The sequence below is a fragment of the Gymnodraco acuticeps genome, unplaced genomic scaffold, assembly GCF_902827175.1.
Source record: "Gymnodraco acuticeps unplaced genomic scaffold, fGymAcu1.1, whole genome shotgun sequence".
NCBI lineage: Eukaryota > Metazoa > Chordata > Actinopteri > Perciformes > Bathydraconidae > Gymnodraco > Gymnodraco acuticeps.
This window is the reverse complement of record NW_022989961.1, coordinates 318,544-335,938: the sequence shown is the minus strand read 5'-3', so window position 1 is coordinate 335,938 and position 17,395 is coordinate 318,544. Positions and strand designations below refer to the sequence as shown.

At 43.3% G+C, this 17,395-nt stretch overlaps 1 protein-coding gene across 4 annotated transcripts in view; it reads left to right on the top strand.

Moving 5' to 3' along the window:
* The window catches only part of LOC117542863 (putative homeodomain transcription factor 2), a gene marked incomplete at its 3' end in the record, with an annotated part of 44,480 nt that extends 27,118 nt beyond the window's left edge, over positions 1-17,362 (top strand). Inside the window, 17 exon segments of one of the 4 annotated variants that reach the window (XM_034210745.1) lie at positions 4,309-4,365; positions 4,699-4,710; positions 9,491-9,560; positions 10,390-10,548; positions 11,262-11,427; positions 12,968-13,129; positions 14,263-14,491; positions 14,698-14,844; positions 15,103-15,259; positions 15,373-15,443; positions 15,773-15,901; positions 15,986-16,071; positions 16,183-16,375; positions 16,466-16,597; positions 16,793-16,879; positions 17,034-17,189; positions 17,267-17,362. In XM_034210745.1, the coding sequence (XP_034066636.1) occupies positions 4,309-4,365; positions 4,699-4,710; positions 9,491-9,560; positions 10,390-10,548; positions 11,262-11,427; positions 12,968-13,129; positions 14,263-14,491; positions 14,698-14,844; positions 15,103-15,259; positions 15,373-15,443; positions 15,773-15,901; positions 15,986-16,071; positions 16,183-16,375; positions 16,466-16,597; positions 16,793-16,879; positions 17,034-17,189; positions 17,267-17,362 (2,109 nt within the window). 4 annotated transcript variants of the gene reach the window in all.
* Positions 17,363-17,395: the final 33 nt, after the last annotated feature.

The following is a 17,395-nucleotide window of genomic DNA, read 5'->3' as shown; positions in this document are numbered from 1 at the left end:
TTTTAAAAAAAAATTTGTATTAATTACGTTGTTTATAAATTAATCTGAGGGCCGCAAAAAGAGGAGGTGCGGCCGCCGGGCAGCCATTTGCCCATCCCTGCTCTAAATGGTAGAACACTTTAAAAATCAAAGTTGTGCTTGAGATAAGGGTGAGACGCAGCACGGCTCAATGTGACTCACTGCCTGACCCACATCTCACACGGGTGATATCCCCTGTTAACCACAAGATACCAGTCATCAGGGCTATTAAAGTAAAAGCACAAACACTGACATGGTCCTCTATTAGTTTTAAGTATCTATGAAAGAGAAAAATAAATAATCGTGTCTCTCCGGGTTCTCCTTTCCTCATCAATGACCCCCCCTTCCTCTCTTTCTATGCATCGTTGATGAAGTCTCATTAAAGATGCACACTTTCCACTGGCAGGAACGCAGGGTGACCCAGAATCAAAGCCTTGCAGACACACACACACACTTGCATGAATACACTGATCTGCTGAGGTCAGATCATCAGCTGATCCTGTTAAGTCTCTGAAAACACTCACACTATGAGAAAAGTAAAGAAACTAAATGATGTGACTCCCAGCGACCTTGTGCTCTCTTTCAATTTCATCAATGGAAGCAGAAGGTTATCTGCTAATTGTGACCATGAGGCCAGATACGGCCCAAGAAGCTGACTCAGATAAGGAAATATATGATGCATTATGATGTGATATGAATTATAATGCCACATAGCTGCACCTGCAAGGTGAATACAGCTGGTAACAGAACAAGTGTTTGAATGCGTACATTAACAGGTTTATGATATCACTGCCCCGTCTAAAACACGATCTGACTTTAATTACATTTGACTCAAGTGTTTCCTCAACTTAATGTGTTGCTTAAAATAATACTTCTGCATACAGTATGCGACACTGTGAGTGTTGCACGGCCAGATACGGCTCAGCAGACTCAGATAAGGAAATATATGATACATTATGATGTGATATGAATGATAATGGGACACATCGACGTCTGCACGCACAGTGCCGCGGACTGTAGACTATATGTTACTTTGATCCGGTTACTTATGTTGTGGCCATACTTGCCAACCTTGAGACCTCAGAAATCGGGAATATTTCAAAACCACCGGGTGGGGGGGGGGGGGGATCGCCGGAGCTGTATTAGCTTAACATTAACATGCTTATTGTAGTTGTTAGTGCACTGTCTTGCGGCCTGTAGTATGGAAAGGAGTGAGCAGAGGGTAGAGTTGTCGATTCTTGTTCAGTTTACTGTGACTCTCTTCCTCACCCTCTCAGACTGTCAGTTGTGCGCACTACTAAAGAGACGCGCTACCATGGAAACCAAACGATGGTGTAGCTGTATTAAAGTCCGAGTGGAAACAGTCCTGAGTAAATCTGATTTTGTCAGAAATCGGGAGAAATGCGGGAGAAATATGACCCCGGGAGGAAACTGGGAGAGGGCAATGAAATCGGGAGTCTCCCGCGAAAATCGGGAGGGTTGGCAAGTATGGTTGTGGCAGATATTTAAGTAAGCTTTCTTAACGCTAATGTTATAATAGTCAGATTGCTCTGAAGATGGGAGGGGATATTCTATTAATGTTCACGTTCACACAGTCGGTGATTTTTGCCGGCCGTCTCCTAATGTTGCTCTCAAAGTGTACCAGATTGATGCTTTTAACTTCAATATTTAAAAACAAATCTTCCCAGGGAGCATGCCCCCGGACCCCCCTAGAGGAGGTTAGGTCCCCCCCACCACACTTAAATCATGTTCACATGGATAGGAAACTAATTAGCACACATCTTGTGTCCACATCTTTCTGTTTGGTGGTCATGCCACACCGTGCGCGTGCATGCGTGAGTCATGGTGAGATATCTGGATTTAGAGGTTGCTTTTTCTTTGCACAGCATGAAAGAAAGGCCAAATGAATGGGCTGTGATTTTAGTATTTTTAAGCAGAGGTCAATAATTTGTACGGCCCTCGGAGGATGTTGAAAACATTGAAATGGCCCTTGAGAGGAAAAAGGTTCCCCACCCCTGGTTTAAAGCGATCAAGTCATATTACAGGATAAAGGAAATACAGTTTAAACTGCCGTTGCAGTTCAAATCACCGTCTGTGTGAACGTGAACATTAATAGAATATCACCTCCCATCTTCAGAGCAATCTGACTATTATAACGTTAGCGTTAAGAAAGCTTACTTAAAAATCTGCCACAACATAAGTAACCGGATCAAAGTAACATTAAGTACAGTCCGCGGCATATCACATCATAATGTATCATATATTTCCTTATCTGAGTCAGCTGAGCCGTATCTGGCCGTGCAACACTCACAGTGTCACATACTGTATAGCCTATTATTTTAAGCAACACATTAAGTTGAGGAAACACTCGAGTCAAATGTAATTAAAGTCAGATCGTGTTTTAGACGGGGCAGTGATATCATAAACCTGTTAATGTACGCATTCAAACACTTGTTCTTTTACCAGCTGTATTCACCTTGCAGGTGCAGCTATGTGGCTTTGATCCTGGATAAAGTGTTTAAGTCATGGATGTTTAAAGTTTAACTTCTTCATTTTTGACTAATATTATAGTTGACTTTTTCTTCAGGAAGTATGACGCTGCGCTGTCAGTACGCTTCTCCATGTTTGTGATTGGTCGAATGCTCCAGAGATACCACCCCTTTCATGTGAACGCGCACCTAACTAGATAGGACACGGCTGGCTTCAGCGAACGAGTTGATAGCCAGCGTCGTAGGACAGTTTAGCGAGAGCGGCTTTGTTTTGGATTAAGTCAACCGGATAACTCAAAACATATCCAGGATAGGTTGAACTTGATTCGTAGTATAGGCCCCAGGTTTGCCGCTCAACATAAGTTACCATGGAGATCTAGCCTGCTAAGAAGTGAACCAGCGTCGTAGGACCGGAAACCCAGAGTTTTCCCTGAAGTTAGCTCGTTAAGCAAAAATCCGGCTTCATCGTATAGGCCTCTGGTCATATCTGACATAGTACAAACCTATCTTGTCCCCAAAATAACAGCACCTTCTGTCCATCTCTGTCGTGCTTCAATCTCACACACACTGAATTTTCGAGTATCACTCATACATCTTAAGTGTGTATTACCCTCCCCTCTCTGCACACACACTGGTCTATTGATCTCTGTGACAGGTGGTGCTGCATGCATTTCCCCACGTGTGTGTGTGTGTGTGTGTGTTTAAAAGGTATGTTAGTGTTAAACAATGCCACTTATGGCCTTAAAGATACCATGCATATAGGGAGGTAAGGCATTAAGATATAATGCAACAGAAACACATTTATAAAATTACATTTATAAGTTAGTTGATTTAATCGAAAGCAGCGGAAAAAATGAACGTTTTCAGCTTGGTTTTAAAAAAGGGTGGCGGCGGAGTTGCAGTTTTCTAAGAGTTGGTTCCACATATCTGGAGCATAAAAGCTGAATGATTAACACAAAGTCAACTCACACTGCCGGTGAAATGTTGTCCCTGGTGACGTAGCTCTCCTGTTCCTCTGTCGTTTTTCCCTTTTTTAAAAGCTAGCAAAAATATTGGACAGTTTCCAGGGGAAATGAGAATAAAATGTGGAAGCCTACAAGATGTCTTGAATATCTCCACATTCACAGAAACCTTGATTTAAAAAAAAAAAAAAACAGCATAAATACATTCTTGGGTTGAATGTTCGTTAATGAAGCTTCAATGAAATGTAAAACAAGTTGGTACAGCATATGTTATTTGTCATAAGGTGTGGCACAAGAGGATCCTTTTTAAAGCTACTTAGGATTGTATTAAAGTGCAAAGAGGTGTGTTAATTACAGTTTTTGGTAAGAATTAAACACAGATGCTAGACTCTTGTCCTAATTTATGATGCAAAGATTGATCAGCGTATATCATCATCCCCGTCACGCCTGTAATCATTGTTTAATGAGATCATGACGGCTCCAGTTGTGAAGCAAGAGCTTTTCAATCCTGAATCCCACACAAAACAAAACGCCACACCATAATGACATGTGTTTGCAGACTCATCACTATCTTGAAAATCCTTTGTTATGGAGATATAATCTGGCTTTTAGTCACGATAATGATGCAGCCGAAAGTTTCTTCAGTTCCCTTTGACTTCATGAGATAATTGTTGTTTTTATTTAGTATATGTTGATCCTTCGGTGAGGGGAAGTGAAGCTTCAATAGTGCGTCTAAGAAATCCTTCACATCTTAATTCCTCTTCTTGTTAACTCCAGTACGAAACAAACTGTTACTCTTCTCTCTATAATCCATCTTTAATCCCTTCTCTTGTTTCCAGATTGGCGCCTATGACCAACAGATATGGGAGAAATCAGTAGAGCAGCGAGAAATAAAGGTACGCTTGTTTTATCCTTGGTTTGCTCCGTGTTTCTGTTGTTTCATCTCATTTTCCTGTTTGTGTTTTTCTTCTTATTTTAAAAGTCTTTTGTTATTTTGGCTCCCCTTTGCCAAGTCATTGTTTTGTCCTCTCTTTGACTTTCCTCCATCTTTCTTCATTTTGTTCAGTTCTTGCTGTCTCTCACCATGCTGCCAGTTCCTTTCCAGTGTTTTCTTTTAACTCTTCCCTCTCTGCCCTCACGGCTGGGTGTCACCTGCCCATCTCTCCTCTCTTCATCTCCATCTCCACCCCCTCCTTCTTCCATCCGTCTTTTCCTCCTCCTCTCTACAGTTTATTTCTCTGGTGAGTATGCAGCGGGGAGGACGTCCCTCTTGTTGTCCCACAGTGCACGTCTGCTCACCCACGCTGTAGACTACTAGACTGTGATTGGTTGGTTTGATCGCTCATTTCAGTCGCCTATCAAAACCCCAGTGTGTTTTCATATCCCCACTTTGTGTTCACACTGTAGCAACACTGCTTTGTGACCGGCTGTTTCCTTAAAGTACATCTGCAGCCAGACGGGGGCCTGTGGTGTGAACACACAGCTGGATTAGCTCAGAAACATTAGTCTTCTTTCACTCCTAGCAGCAGTTTTCAGTTTAAGGTCTTCCGGACTTCTTGAAGGTCAGTTAATATCCGAGATTGAAGAAAGACCAAACAGTTTTCTCAGTTATCTAACTGTGTATGTGACCTGTCAGTGCGGACTGTTTATCCAGGACTAGACATAACAAGATCAGGTAGAGAGGTGTATTCCAGTGTCTAGTTCACAGAGAACATGTGCACATGCTTCATGTCCTTCCTGTGTGATTTGCAGACTGTATTTAGAAGGAAACCTGCATTCCCAAAAATAACACTACAACATAAGGCAACATATCATTGTTCTACCATCAAATTAGACAGTCAAACAATAATAACAGTGCTAAAAAAGAAAAGATGGCAAGTTATGTAGATGAACATCTAACTAAAGGGTGAAATGTAAAGATGAAGTCAACTTATGAAAACAAAATAGAAGTTATACATGTTAGTAGTACTACGAATTGGAGACACTTTGAAAGAAAACCACCTCCTGTCTTTCATTTTTCTAAAGCACTTTGAAATGCCTTGTTTTGAAAGGTTCTATATAAATAAACTTGCGTTGCCTCGTCTTGCCTCCTAAACGTGACTCATTTCATTAAATAGCTCATTGGTTCCAAACAGATCAAGCCGAACTCGTATAAATGACCTGACACTAACCTCACCCAAAATACAACTCCAGTAATGATCATTTGGTTTTTTAGGACACTGATCTTGTTGCCCCCTGTTCTATTGCTTTGTGATATCACTTTGTAATGTTATCACAGTTCCAGGACATATTAAAGAGTGTCTACGTATACATTGCATTAGCAACTGATGAGCCGTTTCTACTCTCTGTGCCATCTCTACTCTTACCCCCCCCCCCCCTCCCCTACTGTACCACTCTGTTTAATGAGCTCAAAGTCCAGACACACACAGCGCTGTGACCTTGCTTCTTGGTCAGTGCAGTGATTGGTTCCCAGAGTTAGACAGTTTCTCTTGGCATGGATATACGATGTGTCCCCTCCTCAGCCCTATAGGGTGTTAACTGTACTGTTTACAGCCTCTTAAATATCTAGATCCACCAATTCTTCTCATACATCTATTCAGCTGTCTATAAAAAGCACTGATTTTAGCAGCTGATCCGGCAGGGATGTCATCATTTAAGTCTTTATAATACTCTAGATTTATTTTTATACAACAAAGTGCAATGCTTATTTGCAGCAAGCATTATCAATATGTAATAACAGAACGGATAAAGACCAATAAGCAAAGAAAGAGAACTGAAATATGTTTTTGTTTGTTATTGCAATATATTGTATCTCCATATAGGTAGCGACACGTGCGTCATTTCATAAATCTATACAAATTAATGTCACAATTAAGCATGTTTTTATCGTAAATAAATCAAAATAGTCATAGTGTATGTGTTTATACTGTTGTGAAATAAATACTTGACAAATCAAAAAACAAGATTTGATTTAAAACTTGCAATATGAGCTTAACGGTCATATAATGTAGAAAATGTATTTCCAGCTGTGCACCGACTACGTTTAAATGCATGCACACAAATGCAGAGTAATCAGATTAAGACAGCAGTATGCTTGAACTACACTAGGCTATTCAAGTAAGCAGAAATGGTGGGTGTAGGCATTCAGGAGTTAAACATAACGCTGAATGAATAAATAAACGCAATCTTGCACATTGTACAAAACATTCATGTTGGATCAACCACTGAAGCGACATCTTGTAACTGGAGGAGGAGTTACAGAGAGACTGTGAATAGCACAGAGATAAGCGCTGTGGCAGCAGAGATGTGTGTGTGAAGGACTCCTGCTGCGGGAACTCCACCGCCAACAGGAACTTATTGATCGGCTTCTTTCAGCCCTGCACACACACACACACACACACACACACACCTTTCTCCTTTCTCACGGTTTCCCTGTCTGTCTCAAACACACATACTTGCACTCCGTATTAGCTCATTGGTGTTGCTATCTGTAGATAAGGGCCCCCATCATGCCTCTGTATCAGACCATTTACTGATAACACAGAACCTGATTGACCTCTATGTAAATATTGTCCGATCAGATTTAACTGGACAGCGCTGTTATTTGAATGAATGTGAAATGTACAGTATACACAGGTAGTTTCTCTGTACACTGATAATGAAACCCTCCAGTAGCGCTGGGAATAGTTTGAAAGATTTCAATACCGGTCCAGATATGATACCTGATTTTGTTGTGCTAATACAACAAATAGAAATACTTTAGATACTACACTGTCTTCAATACTAGAGCAGTACCAGTTGCCTGACCTCAGATATTGCTGCTTCCTCATAGAAACCACCACGCCGTCAATACTGCACTTGAGTCAAATGTTTTCCGCTTTCACATGAAACTAAAGAAGCCAACACTTGTGAATGGTTGTTAATGTTCAAACTCTTCAGAAGATCAGGCTAAAACATTTGACAGAGTAATGTAGTCTCAAAATGAATTGCGATTAGTTTGGATGGGGCTGGGCAGAGTGTGTTTGTCTTCACATGTTGTTCATCAAATCTAAACTATTGTCAGGCTGCTCACCGTAGAGCACACAAAAGCAAACGCACACCTTTTTAAAATGTTCAATTTCACGAGTGCTGTCACTCACAGAGGAAGGCTGTCCTGCACCACATTTGATGTAAATGAATCATTTAGAGCGAACAATAAAAGTTTCAGGAAAGTTTGTCAACATGGCTGAGAGAGCAGTCTCACACACACAGATGATGCGTGTGTGTGCAGCGTAAGAAGGAAAGGACTAGTTGGCACAGGAAGTCAGCGTGCCACGGGGGTGTTAGAGGCATGGGCAAACTAAGGCCCGTGGGCCAAATACGGCCCGTTGGGCTTTTTAATCTGGCCCGCCATATATTGGTAAAAAATGGTCCAAATGATAGTAAAGACTGCATTCATTTAGCCTTTTTCCTGCAATACCCGGCATTTCAGTTGATCCCACTAGATGGCGCACTCTAGACACAATTGACCTTTGCTGGAGTCTGGTCTATTCTCTGGCCCCACTCGGCAACCCGGCAAGATCTAAGAACCAAATACGTCACGCTTACATTGGAGTGGTCGAGATTAACCTGAGCAATAACAGTTCATGGCGAGTACAAGCTGTAACAAGCAGTAGCGCTGAGCAAATTGACTAGAACGCGACCACACACTTATATAAAGTCAGGCAACACTAACCAGGCTTAGTGTGATCCTGTTTATTTGACCTTACTTTAATAACCATCCGTTCACTGTTATTGACCATTGTGGAGAGGCAGACGTTTTCCTTGTTTTGTATTATTGCAGCTATCGGATCAATACATGGGCTACATGTGGCCATCACAAGTCAAATCATAACGAAAACTACGCCGGTAAAATATGCGTGTAGAAAACGGCTTATGCCACAATATGATAGCAACAAGTAGTCAAGATAGTCTGATTAGCTTTGGTTGCTATGCTAACATCACCTGTAGAATGCCAGAGAAACTTTCATAACAGCGTTGTGATGCCAAACAGCTTTCAGACTAAAACACATTCACTTATGGGGATGGGGGATATTTATCAGCTGCTTGTGTGACAGTCAGACAGTGAATACTTTACAGCGTCCGCTGCCGCGAGTTAACGGGACAATAAACTCCGGTGGACGAGCAGCGCTGCAGCGGGCGGTAATGCGGGCGGTAATGCTGTCGGTAATGCCGCTGAACCACATTAATAAACAATGAACCACGGCACTCTGGAGAAAGGTATAAGGTTGGAGAAGTAGTTATTTAATTTAATCTGGCTTCGTATGATTAAAAACTACCCGACGCAGTCCTCTATTGATGTTGTTGTGAGCGGTGTTGCGGTGAAAATCAGCGACGTAAAACGCTGTGTGGGTCATAAGAAGACACCTAAACGGTTACGTCATGACGCAATGACACAATAATTCACCTTTGAACCTGCATCAGTAACAATGAGTGGACCAAAGAAAAGAAAAGTCGACAATGAGTGCCGAGTGTTTAATGAGGAGTGGACAGCTAAATATCTACTGGCCCGGCCCATCTGTCAAATTTTAAAAGTCATAGTGTCCCCCGAGCCAAAAAGTTTGCCCACCCCCGTGTTAGAGCCTGGCTCATACAACGCACACAGCGCCATGTTGAAGCTGCTGGAGAGAACCTGGCTGGCGGAGGCTGCTGCAGACCTCTGAGAAATGACGCATGTTTTCCCTTTATCCTCGTGGAAAGCAGCAAAAGAGATGTTTACAATCAGACCCGCTTAATGCAATAAAGTTCAAGCATTCCAGATCAGTAAAGTCTAGTGTTTGTGAGTAGATGCCGTGAAATGGAGAATAGAGCCAGTAGCTGTGTGAGCCTGAATGCACGGCGTGCCTCCTCAAACACTGACTGTGTGTGTGTTCATGAAGGCATAAAGTGCATGAGAAGCCTCCTGTAGATCCTGTGTGTGTCAATATGTGTTTATTAATAATCTGTGTATTATTGACTGTGTCTCTCTGTCTCCCCCTGCAGGGCTTGAGGAACAAGCCAAAGAAGACAGGACATGTCAAACCTGACCTTATAGACGTGGACTTGGTTAGAGGTGAGAACAAATTGTATGGGCTCAGAACAGTCTCATAATACACACATGCACACAGAAGGATTCACACTTGTGTTTTTCAATGCACAAATGTGTTCCGTTTCATATACATGTAAATAAAATCCAAATACAGAAAAAAGTTTTACATATGTATTTTTGATCCTCACATATTTGTTTTCCCGTTTAAAACCTCTGAACCTGCAACACAACCAGCTTCCTGTGCACGGATCGCTGTGCATTCGTGTGTGGGTTTTTTGAGACTCCCCTGACGGTCAGCCGTCGCAATAAATCATACCCTCGTGGGAGCACGCTCATGTGATTGGCTTAGAATGAAGGAGACATCTGATTGGCTATAGATAGAAATAATTACAAGTACGAATCGGCTGACCGTCGGGGGAGTCTCAAAAAACCCACACACGAATGCACAGCGATCCGTGCACAGGAAGCTGTTTGCAGGTTCAGGGGATTTTAAACGGAAAACTAATATGTGAGGATCAAAAATACACATGTAAAACTTTTTTCTGTATTTGGATTTTATTTACATGTATATGAAACGGAACACATTTGTACATTGAAAAACACAAGTGTGAATCCTTCTGTGTGCATGTGTGTATTATGAGACTGTTCTGAGCCCATACAATGGTGTCTGTTTTCAATCAAATGTATCCTTTGTTGTTAAATAGTTTCACGGTTGGACTGAATAGATACTCAAGAAAGAAATGAAGAATGAGAGTAGATGAATAGAAGAAGGGAGATCTGTAGAAAAAAACATACTGAAGGAGAAAGATCATGCTGAATGTTAAAATAAAGTCATTGTTCTCTTCCTCTGAAGGTTCGGCCTTTGCAAAGGCCAAGCCAGAGAGTCCGTGGACGTCCCTGACTCGGAAGGGCCTGGTCCGAGTGGTCTGCTTCCCCTTCTTTTATCGATGGTGGATCCAGGTCACCTCCAGAACCATTTTCCTCTTACTGCTGGCTCTCTACCTGCTGCAAGGTATGTGTGCCAGTGTGTGTGTGTGTGTGTGTGTGGTTTATTATTTGTTACAAGACTGTTGCAAAACTGCGTATCATTTGTTTTTTTGAAAGGGACTATGACGTTCAAGGCTTAAGAGGCCAGCTGCTGCATCGCCTTTCAACAATATTACTGATGAATTTAGTATCCATGCAGGAATCAGTCCTCAGATGAAGTCTTTAACCAAGGAGCTATTTCACAGGACGTTCAGCAGCTGATACTCTGCGTCTAATCTGCAGTTAAAATGTCTCTTTTGAATCCTCCTCACTTCCTGCTCACTTCCCACACATGCAGCATAAAAACACACACACAACTTCTCTCTGATTTACTACCAGATTCAGCAAGCGTTCATGGCTGCGAGGGAGCAGAAATATCAAACACACCCAATCGCAAACAAAGAATTCTGTTAGCAAACAGTTGCTTAGTGCCACACGGAGCAGACACAAAGCAACACATGCATCCCACGTGACACCTGATGAATGTGAGTCTCACAGTCACTCAAACTCCCAGAGTAAAACGTGGATCCCGAGCACCTTGACCTCCTTTCCTGCATGCCTGTGTGAGACGAATGGAAGTCCATATGATTGAAGCGGTGTGACTGAACCAGGCAGTGCAAACAGGAAAACCAAAGCTGTGAAGAGCTTCAGAGTGTGTAATGTTGTAATGAAGGCCATTTGTCCTCCTCTCCTCTGCAGCGGCAGCAGCAGTCCTGTATGTGATCATCCCACAGCCTCATGGGATACCAACCACCGAAGTGTTTGGAGCCATCTGGCTCATGTTGCTGCTCGGCACCGTCCACTGTCAGATCGTCTCCACCAGGACGCCCAAACCTGCCTCCAGCAGCGGGGGGAAGAGACGCAGGTAGGCGGAGGAAAGAAAAGAAACAGGGAGACCTGTCCATGGAAAACAGTGCAGAACGTGACAAGTGACAGAGAGAGGGGAAGGAGGAAGGATAGATCCAGCAGAGAGAGTGGGAGAAGCTGTTGATGCTAGAAATAGATTCATATTTTTTCCATTTCTGTAAAATTAGAGGACACGACACCCAGAACATGGCACTAGAAGAGAACTGGGAACATGGCGAGAAAAGTGTGAGCTAGAGAAAGAGAAGAGGAAAGCTGTGGAAACAGAAGCATGAATAGGTCTGTCTGTCCTGATTCCTCTCTCACTGAATACAAGGGTCTTTATCATGGAGACATTCTGTCAACAGACTGTTTTCAGATTTATGACTCCATTCATTATTTGAATTGTGTGTAATTCTAACAGTTATGTTCTTTTTAAAGGATCTTTGATCAAGAATTAGGCATAAAGTAAGGCATGATTGTCTAAGAATCTCTCCATGATAAATCTAATGTCACTGTTAGACAAATGGGATTCATGTGTGTGAAAGTAGAAAGTAGTTTGCTCCCCTTGATGTGAGTGTTTTTTAGCTTTTAGAAGCGAAGTTTGTGGTTTGAAGCTTGTCAGTGTGCGGCTGCCGTTTCTGGTTCACGATGATTGAAGACAATTTTCAGACTCTTTGGGAAGAAAATTGGAACATGCCGCAGTTTTGGAAAGGGTTTTGAGAGGGAGCGAGGAAACGGTGTTTGCTCCTTCACTGAATCAGCCTCTGGGTCAAAGATATTTACACAAAGCTGATTCTAGTTCTCTTACATTTCTCTGTCTCTTTTCCTCTTTTTAGTCTTATTGATATTTCACCTCATAAAGAAGCAGAAGGCAGACCACGGTGCAATCTAATGATTCATACCCAGCAATTATTTATTAGCAGTGACAGATGAAGGCTTTTTTTAGCATCCTGTTGATATTGCTTTCTGATTTGAAAATCAAAAGACAACGACCCAGTTCTTCCCCACTCTTTGTCCTTTAATCAAATCTTCAGGGGGCAATTCTGCAAAAATCTAACTTTTATGTTCAAATCTTGCAAAAGTTCGACATTGAACAAAAAGTTCTTCACAAAATTAGTTTTAAATGTGATGTTCCCACATCAAACCTTTTTGAAGCTGGAATAGTTTTCCTTTTCAGTGATTTTTTTTTTAAGCCAAAATATTGTCTCCAATGAAATGGAGACACATGAGATGACTAAAACATTTCTTAATATTAAATTGCCTCTTATTTTGGAAAACTAATACATTTAACTAACAAGTTTATTTTTTTTACAAAAACATCCACTTTTGCAGAAACCAACCTAAAAGATGGTTTTGGTAGAACCAGCCTTTAACTGTATCAGCCTGTGTCCAGCGGGGCCTGGGGTGTAGTTTCCATCTCTTTGCTGTTTAATGACTGCTGGTTAAAGGACAGTGGGGGGGGCAGCCTGGCCCCGCGGGACACCCTGCTGTAGCTCAAAGTCTTCTTAGTCTCCAGGACCCTCTAAGTCTCTCCACCTTCTATTCTTTCCAAACTGAAGGAAGTTGAGGAAGGCCTCTCAGATGGAGGTGCATAGGGAAGGCGACGGGTCTAGCACTACCGATAACACACAGGAGGGGGCGCCACACTCCCACTCAGCCAGCAGCACATACAGCCTGGGCACTCTCTTCCAAGATTTCTGGCATGATATCTGTAAAGCTGGGTGTGTATTTCGTTTCACAACTTCCTAAAATGAGATGCTGTGCAAAGACAGGACCGGGGTTCAGTTCGCTAACCTTTTCTAGCATTAACCAATTTAAGGTGTAATATGTGTTAAGTCCAAATCTAGACTTTCATCAAATAATGACATTTTGTTCAAATCATCTTACTAAGAACTGAACCCCAGCCTGGACTCAGATCTAACCTGGGAGTCTTCAGCTGCAACATCTCCTCCTCTCCTCTCACATCTGTAGCTCTCTCTCAAAGGTTGACCGAACACATCTGATGTTGATAAGCAGCATTGGACCATCGGCTGTTCAACTTTAGGTTCCTGAAATACGTACTATCCACAGAAAGAATCTAGTACTGCTGTTTTTAGTGAGGGACGGAGGGACTTTGCAGCTGATTTTGACGTGCATGACTGATGACCAAGCTGTGTTCAGGAGAAGCATGGCCCCTGTTGTTTTCCTTGACAACGAGCTAGGATACATTATCTAAAACCATAACAATAGATCGTCTATCATTGGAAATGTATCTTAACCTTCTCCGTCAGCAGCTTCCTCCCCATGCTTCTCCTCCACAGGCTTTCAGCAGACTGCAACACTGTGGAACGTTCCAGAGCACTACATCTGCCACACTGTGCCCTTCCTCCTCTGCCTCTTCCTCTTCATTACGCTCCACTGGTTGTCCTTTTTAACTCTAATTTAGAATCTCAACCATCTTATTTATTGAGAGGTTATTTTTCACATGTATCCTACTTCATGTTGCATAAGACTCATTTATAAATTCAATAAACTAAAGGGCACAGAGTATATCAAAATATCTTTTAAAAGGCAGAAAAATAAAACATCTACATTCAGTAAAACATATTTGTAAAAGTGTTCACGCTTAAGACACTTAACCCATTCCTTTATTAGCGTATTATTTGACTGAATGATCCACAGGATGTGTATTGTGTGAATGTTCCACAGTGTTGTGTTTGATGATGTCAGTGATTCATGTCTGAACCGGTTAGTCTCTCAGCTGGGTTTATCTAAACCTCTGTCTGTATCCATCTGTCCATCTACACGTCTCTTTTCTATCAATCTCTTCTTTCCCGCTTTTCTTCCACCCTTCCCCTTTCACTTACTCCTTCAGATCTAAAAAGTCCAAGCTGTCCATCGACAAGTCCACAGAGACGGACAACGGCTACGTGTCGCTGGACGGCCGGGTGACCAATCGCAGCAGCGAGGAGGGGCTTCAGCTCCATGAGCAGCGATGCGATTCGCTGAACAGGACTGACGAGGCCTGCTGGACCTCTGTGGTCCCGCCCGTGCACACTCAGCCCCCCCTTAGCACGGGGCTGATACTGGCCAGCAGCAACAAGGTGACCCAGAGACACAAGCACTGCCACAACTCTCTCAGGATTTGCTGACATTTTCCAAAAAGAAGAAAAGGTCCAAGGCACTCTTCATCGTGCCTTGGACCTTTTCTTCTTCTGACCTTACCAAAGAGCATCTTTATGGCACTTGTTTGAACTTCTGAGCACTCCAGACCTTTTCTTTTTTTATCTAATGTGTGTTCTGTATTTAGGAGCCAGCTTCAGACGAGGCGTCCAGTGAGGAGGACCCTGAGGCGTCCTACAGAGCTCTCCGAAGGGGGGTGGAAAGAATGAACAGCGACTGTACGCTCAGAAACCGCAAGAATACACACCACTACAAAAAACACTACGCTGTGGAGGTAAAGCAGTAAATCAGCTACAACAAACAGTAGATGTTGTTTTAAACTTTTCACGAAACGGGAGGCTGTGGGTTAATGCGCTGAACTTTGAATCAGGGGATTGCAAGTTTGAGTCCCACTGCAGTCAGCATGTCGTTGTGTCCCTGGGCAAGACACTTCACCGCACATTGCTCCTGTGGGGATTGCCCACAGGACTGAACAAGTCGAACAAGTGACATGTAATGTCATGAAACAACAATCCTCTCTTCTGTTTGACAGGACGTCCCCAAGTCTGGCACCAGCTGCAGTTCCAGATGTTCCAGTCTGAGGACTCAGGACTCGGAGAGCACTCGACACGAGTCAGAGACAGAGGACCTGATGTGGGAGGACTTCCTGCACTGTGCCGAGTGCAGGTCCTCCTGCACCTCAGAGACAGGTCAGAGGAGCTGGACCACATACACACAGCTCGTAGTTTGATACCTGCTAAAAATCATTTCAATATGTTTCTGCTGTTCCTGAAACTCATGCTGTCACTCTGTGACTTCACAGAGGGAGAAGGGGGAGGGACGCCCGTCTGCCCCCCGGCTAAAAAGGAATACAGAGACGACCCTTTCCATCAGGTCTGTAAACCCTCCTACATGTGGCCTGGATGCTCAACATTGAATGTTTAGAAACGTTTTGAGGATTTGCAAATATGAATAGGTATCCACATTACTTTATGAATTAGTTAGATCTGACCTGATTGACACTAAATTAGTCATTTAAGCTGTTGGAACATATATTTAAGACTTGATTTTCAACCAAATGTAGCCCTGTTTCAACCCAGACATATTCTGACCTTCAAATAACTGACACACCTTGTTGCTTTCTAGTCTTAAAAAAAGTACTATCTTCTAAAAGAAGTAAGAACATATCATTGATGTTTCCTTTTGTGTATTCTTCCCCTCAGGGTCACTCCCCCTGGCTGCACAGCTCTCACCCCGGGCTGGAGAGAGTGAGCGCCATAGTGTGGGAGGGGAACGACTGTAAGAAGGCTGACATGTCTGTCCTGGAGATCAGCGGCATGATCATGAACAAAGTGACTTGTTCTTCCTTAATAATATTAATAAATAAATACAGAGCGGTTATAGAAGGTACTCACTTCTGTTGTTCTCCTTCACAGGTGAATCTCTTCACTCCTGGTATTGGTTACCAGGTCTTTGGGAACCTGGTGTCAGTGACGCTTGGCCTCACACCTTTTGCATACAGGTATCATATCATAAACCCTCTCAACAACTGTAGTTTGCCATTTCCACTTTATTAACAGGAAGTGTCGATACACATGCATCTTAACTCACCTCAGTCTCTGTGGCTCTGCAGGCTGGCTCAGTACCGGGACCTGGATCAGCTGACGTCTCTCTCAGCCAATGAGCTGCTGTCTGTGGCTCTGGGGGGCGGAACTGGATCAGATGCCTTAGTGATCACCATGGTAACACTCAGCTTCCTTGTGCGCGTCTGCCTTATATGGCTCTTCTTCTTCCTGCTCAGCGTGGCAGAGAGGACTTACAAACAGGTGAGACAGAAATGGATTTGAATGTACCTAACAGTCTGAACTCTCCTAGCAGGTCTGATATTGTTATGAATGTTGTTATGCTCGGTTCAGAGGCTACTGTTTGCCAAGCTGTTTGGTCACCTGACTTCAGCCCGCAGAGCCAGGAAGTCTGAAGTCCCTCACTTTAGGCTGAAGAAAGTCCAGAACATCAAGATGTGGCTGTCGCTACGCTCCTACCTCAAGGTACGTCTCTCCTGCTGCTCACACCCTTTTCAAATGCACTGTGCTGGTATTCCTGAGAGTGACAATCACAATGGGCTTTGTTTTCCTGGATACAAATTGCATCCATGCTTTTTAATTTCTGTTCACATTTGGAAGTTGGGTACATTCACAGCTGTTTGGAAGCTGTATTCCCAATAACTGTTGGATGTGTTGCAGAGGCGGGGTCCTCAGCGCTCGGTGGATGTGATCGTGTCGTCGGCCTTCCTGCTCACTCTGTCTGTCGTCTTCATCTGCTGCGCACAGGTAACTCCTCCAGAGGGCAGCACATGGACTGCGGTCTTCCGGAATGTACACATAGTGGCTTTGGATCAATCAGAAAGCATTGACTCTGAGGTCTGGAGTGAAGCCCATCTCTCCTCAGACTGAACAGTACTTCCTCTTCCACCCACCCCCTCAGCTGCTGCACGTCCACGAGACCTTCCTGGAGTGTCACTATAACTGGGAGCTGGTGATCTGGTGCTCCAGTCTGTCTCTGTTCCTGCTCAGGTTCGTCACGCTGGGCTCTGAGACCAGCAAGAAGTACAGCAACACCTCCATCCTGCTCACTGAACAGGTACACAGAGACACATGCATCCCCGCCCCCAAGCAGACTCCTCTCCACACACTGACACCCACTCTGTGTTTCTACAGATCAACCTGTATCTGAAAATGGAGAAGAAGCCAAACAAGAAGGAGGAGCTGACCCTGGTGAACAACGTGTTGAAACTGGCCACCAAACTGCTCAAGGTGCCTCCACAACACCTTTATAACTCACTCTGA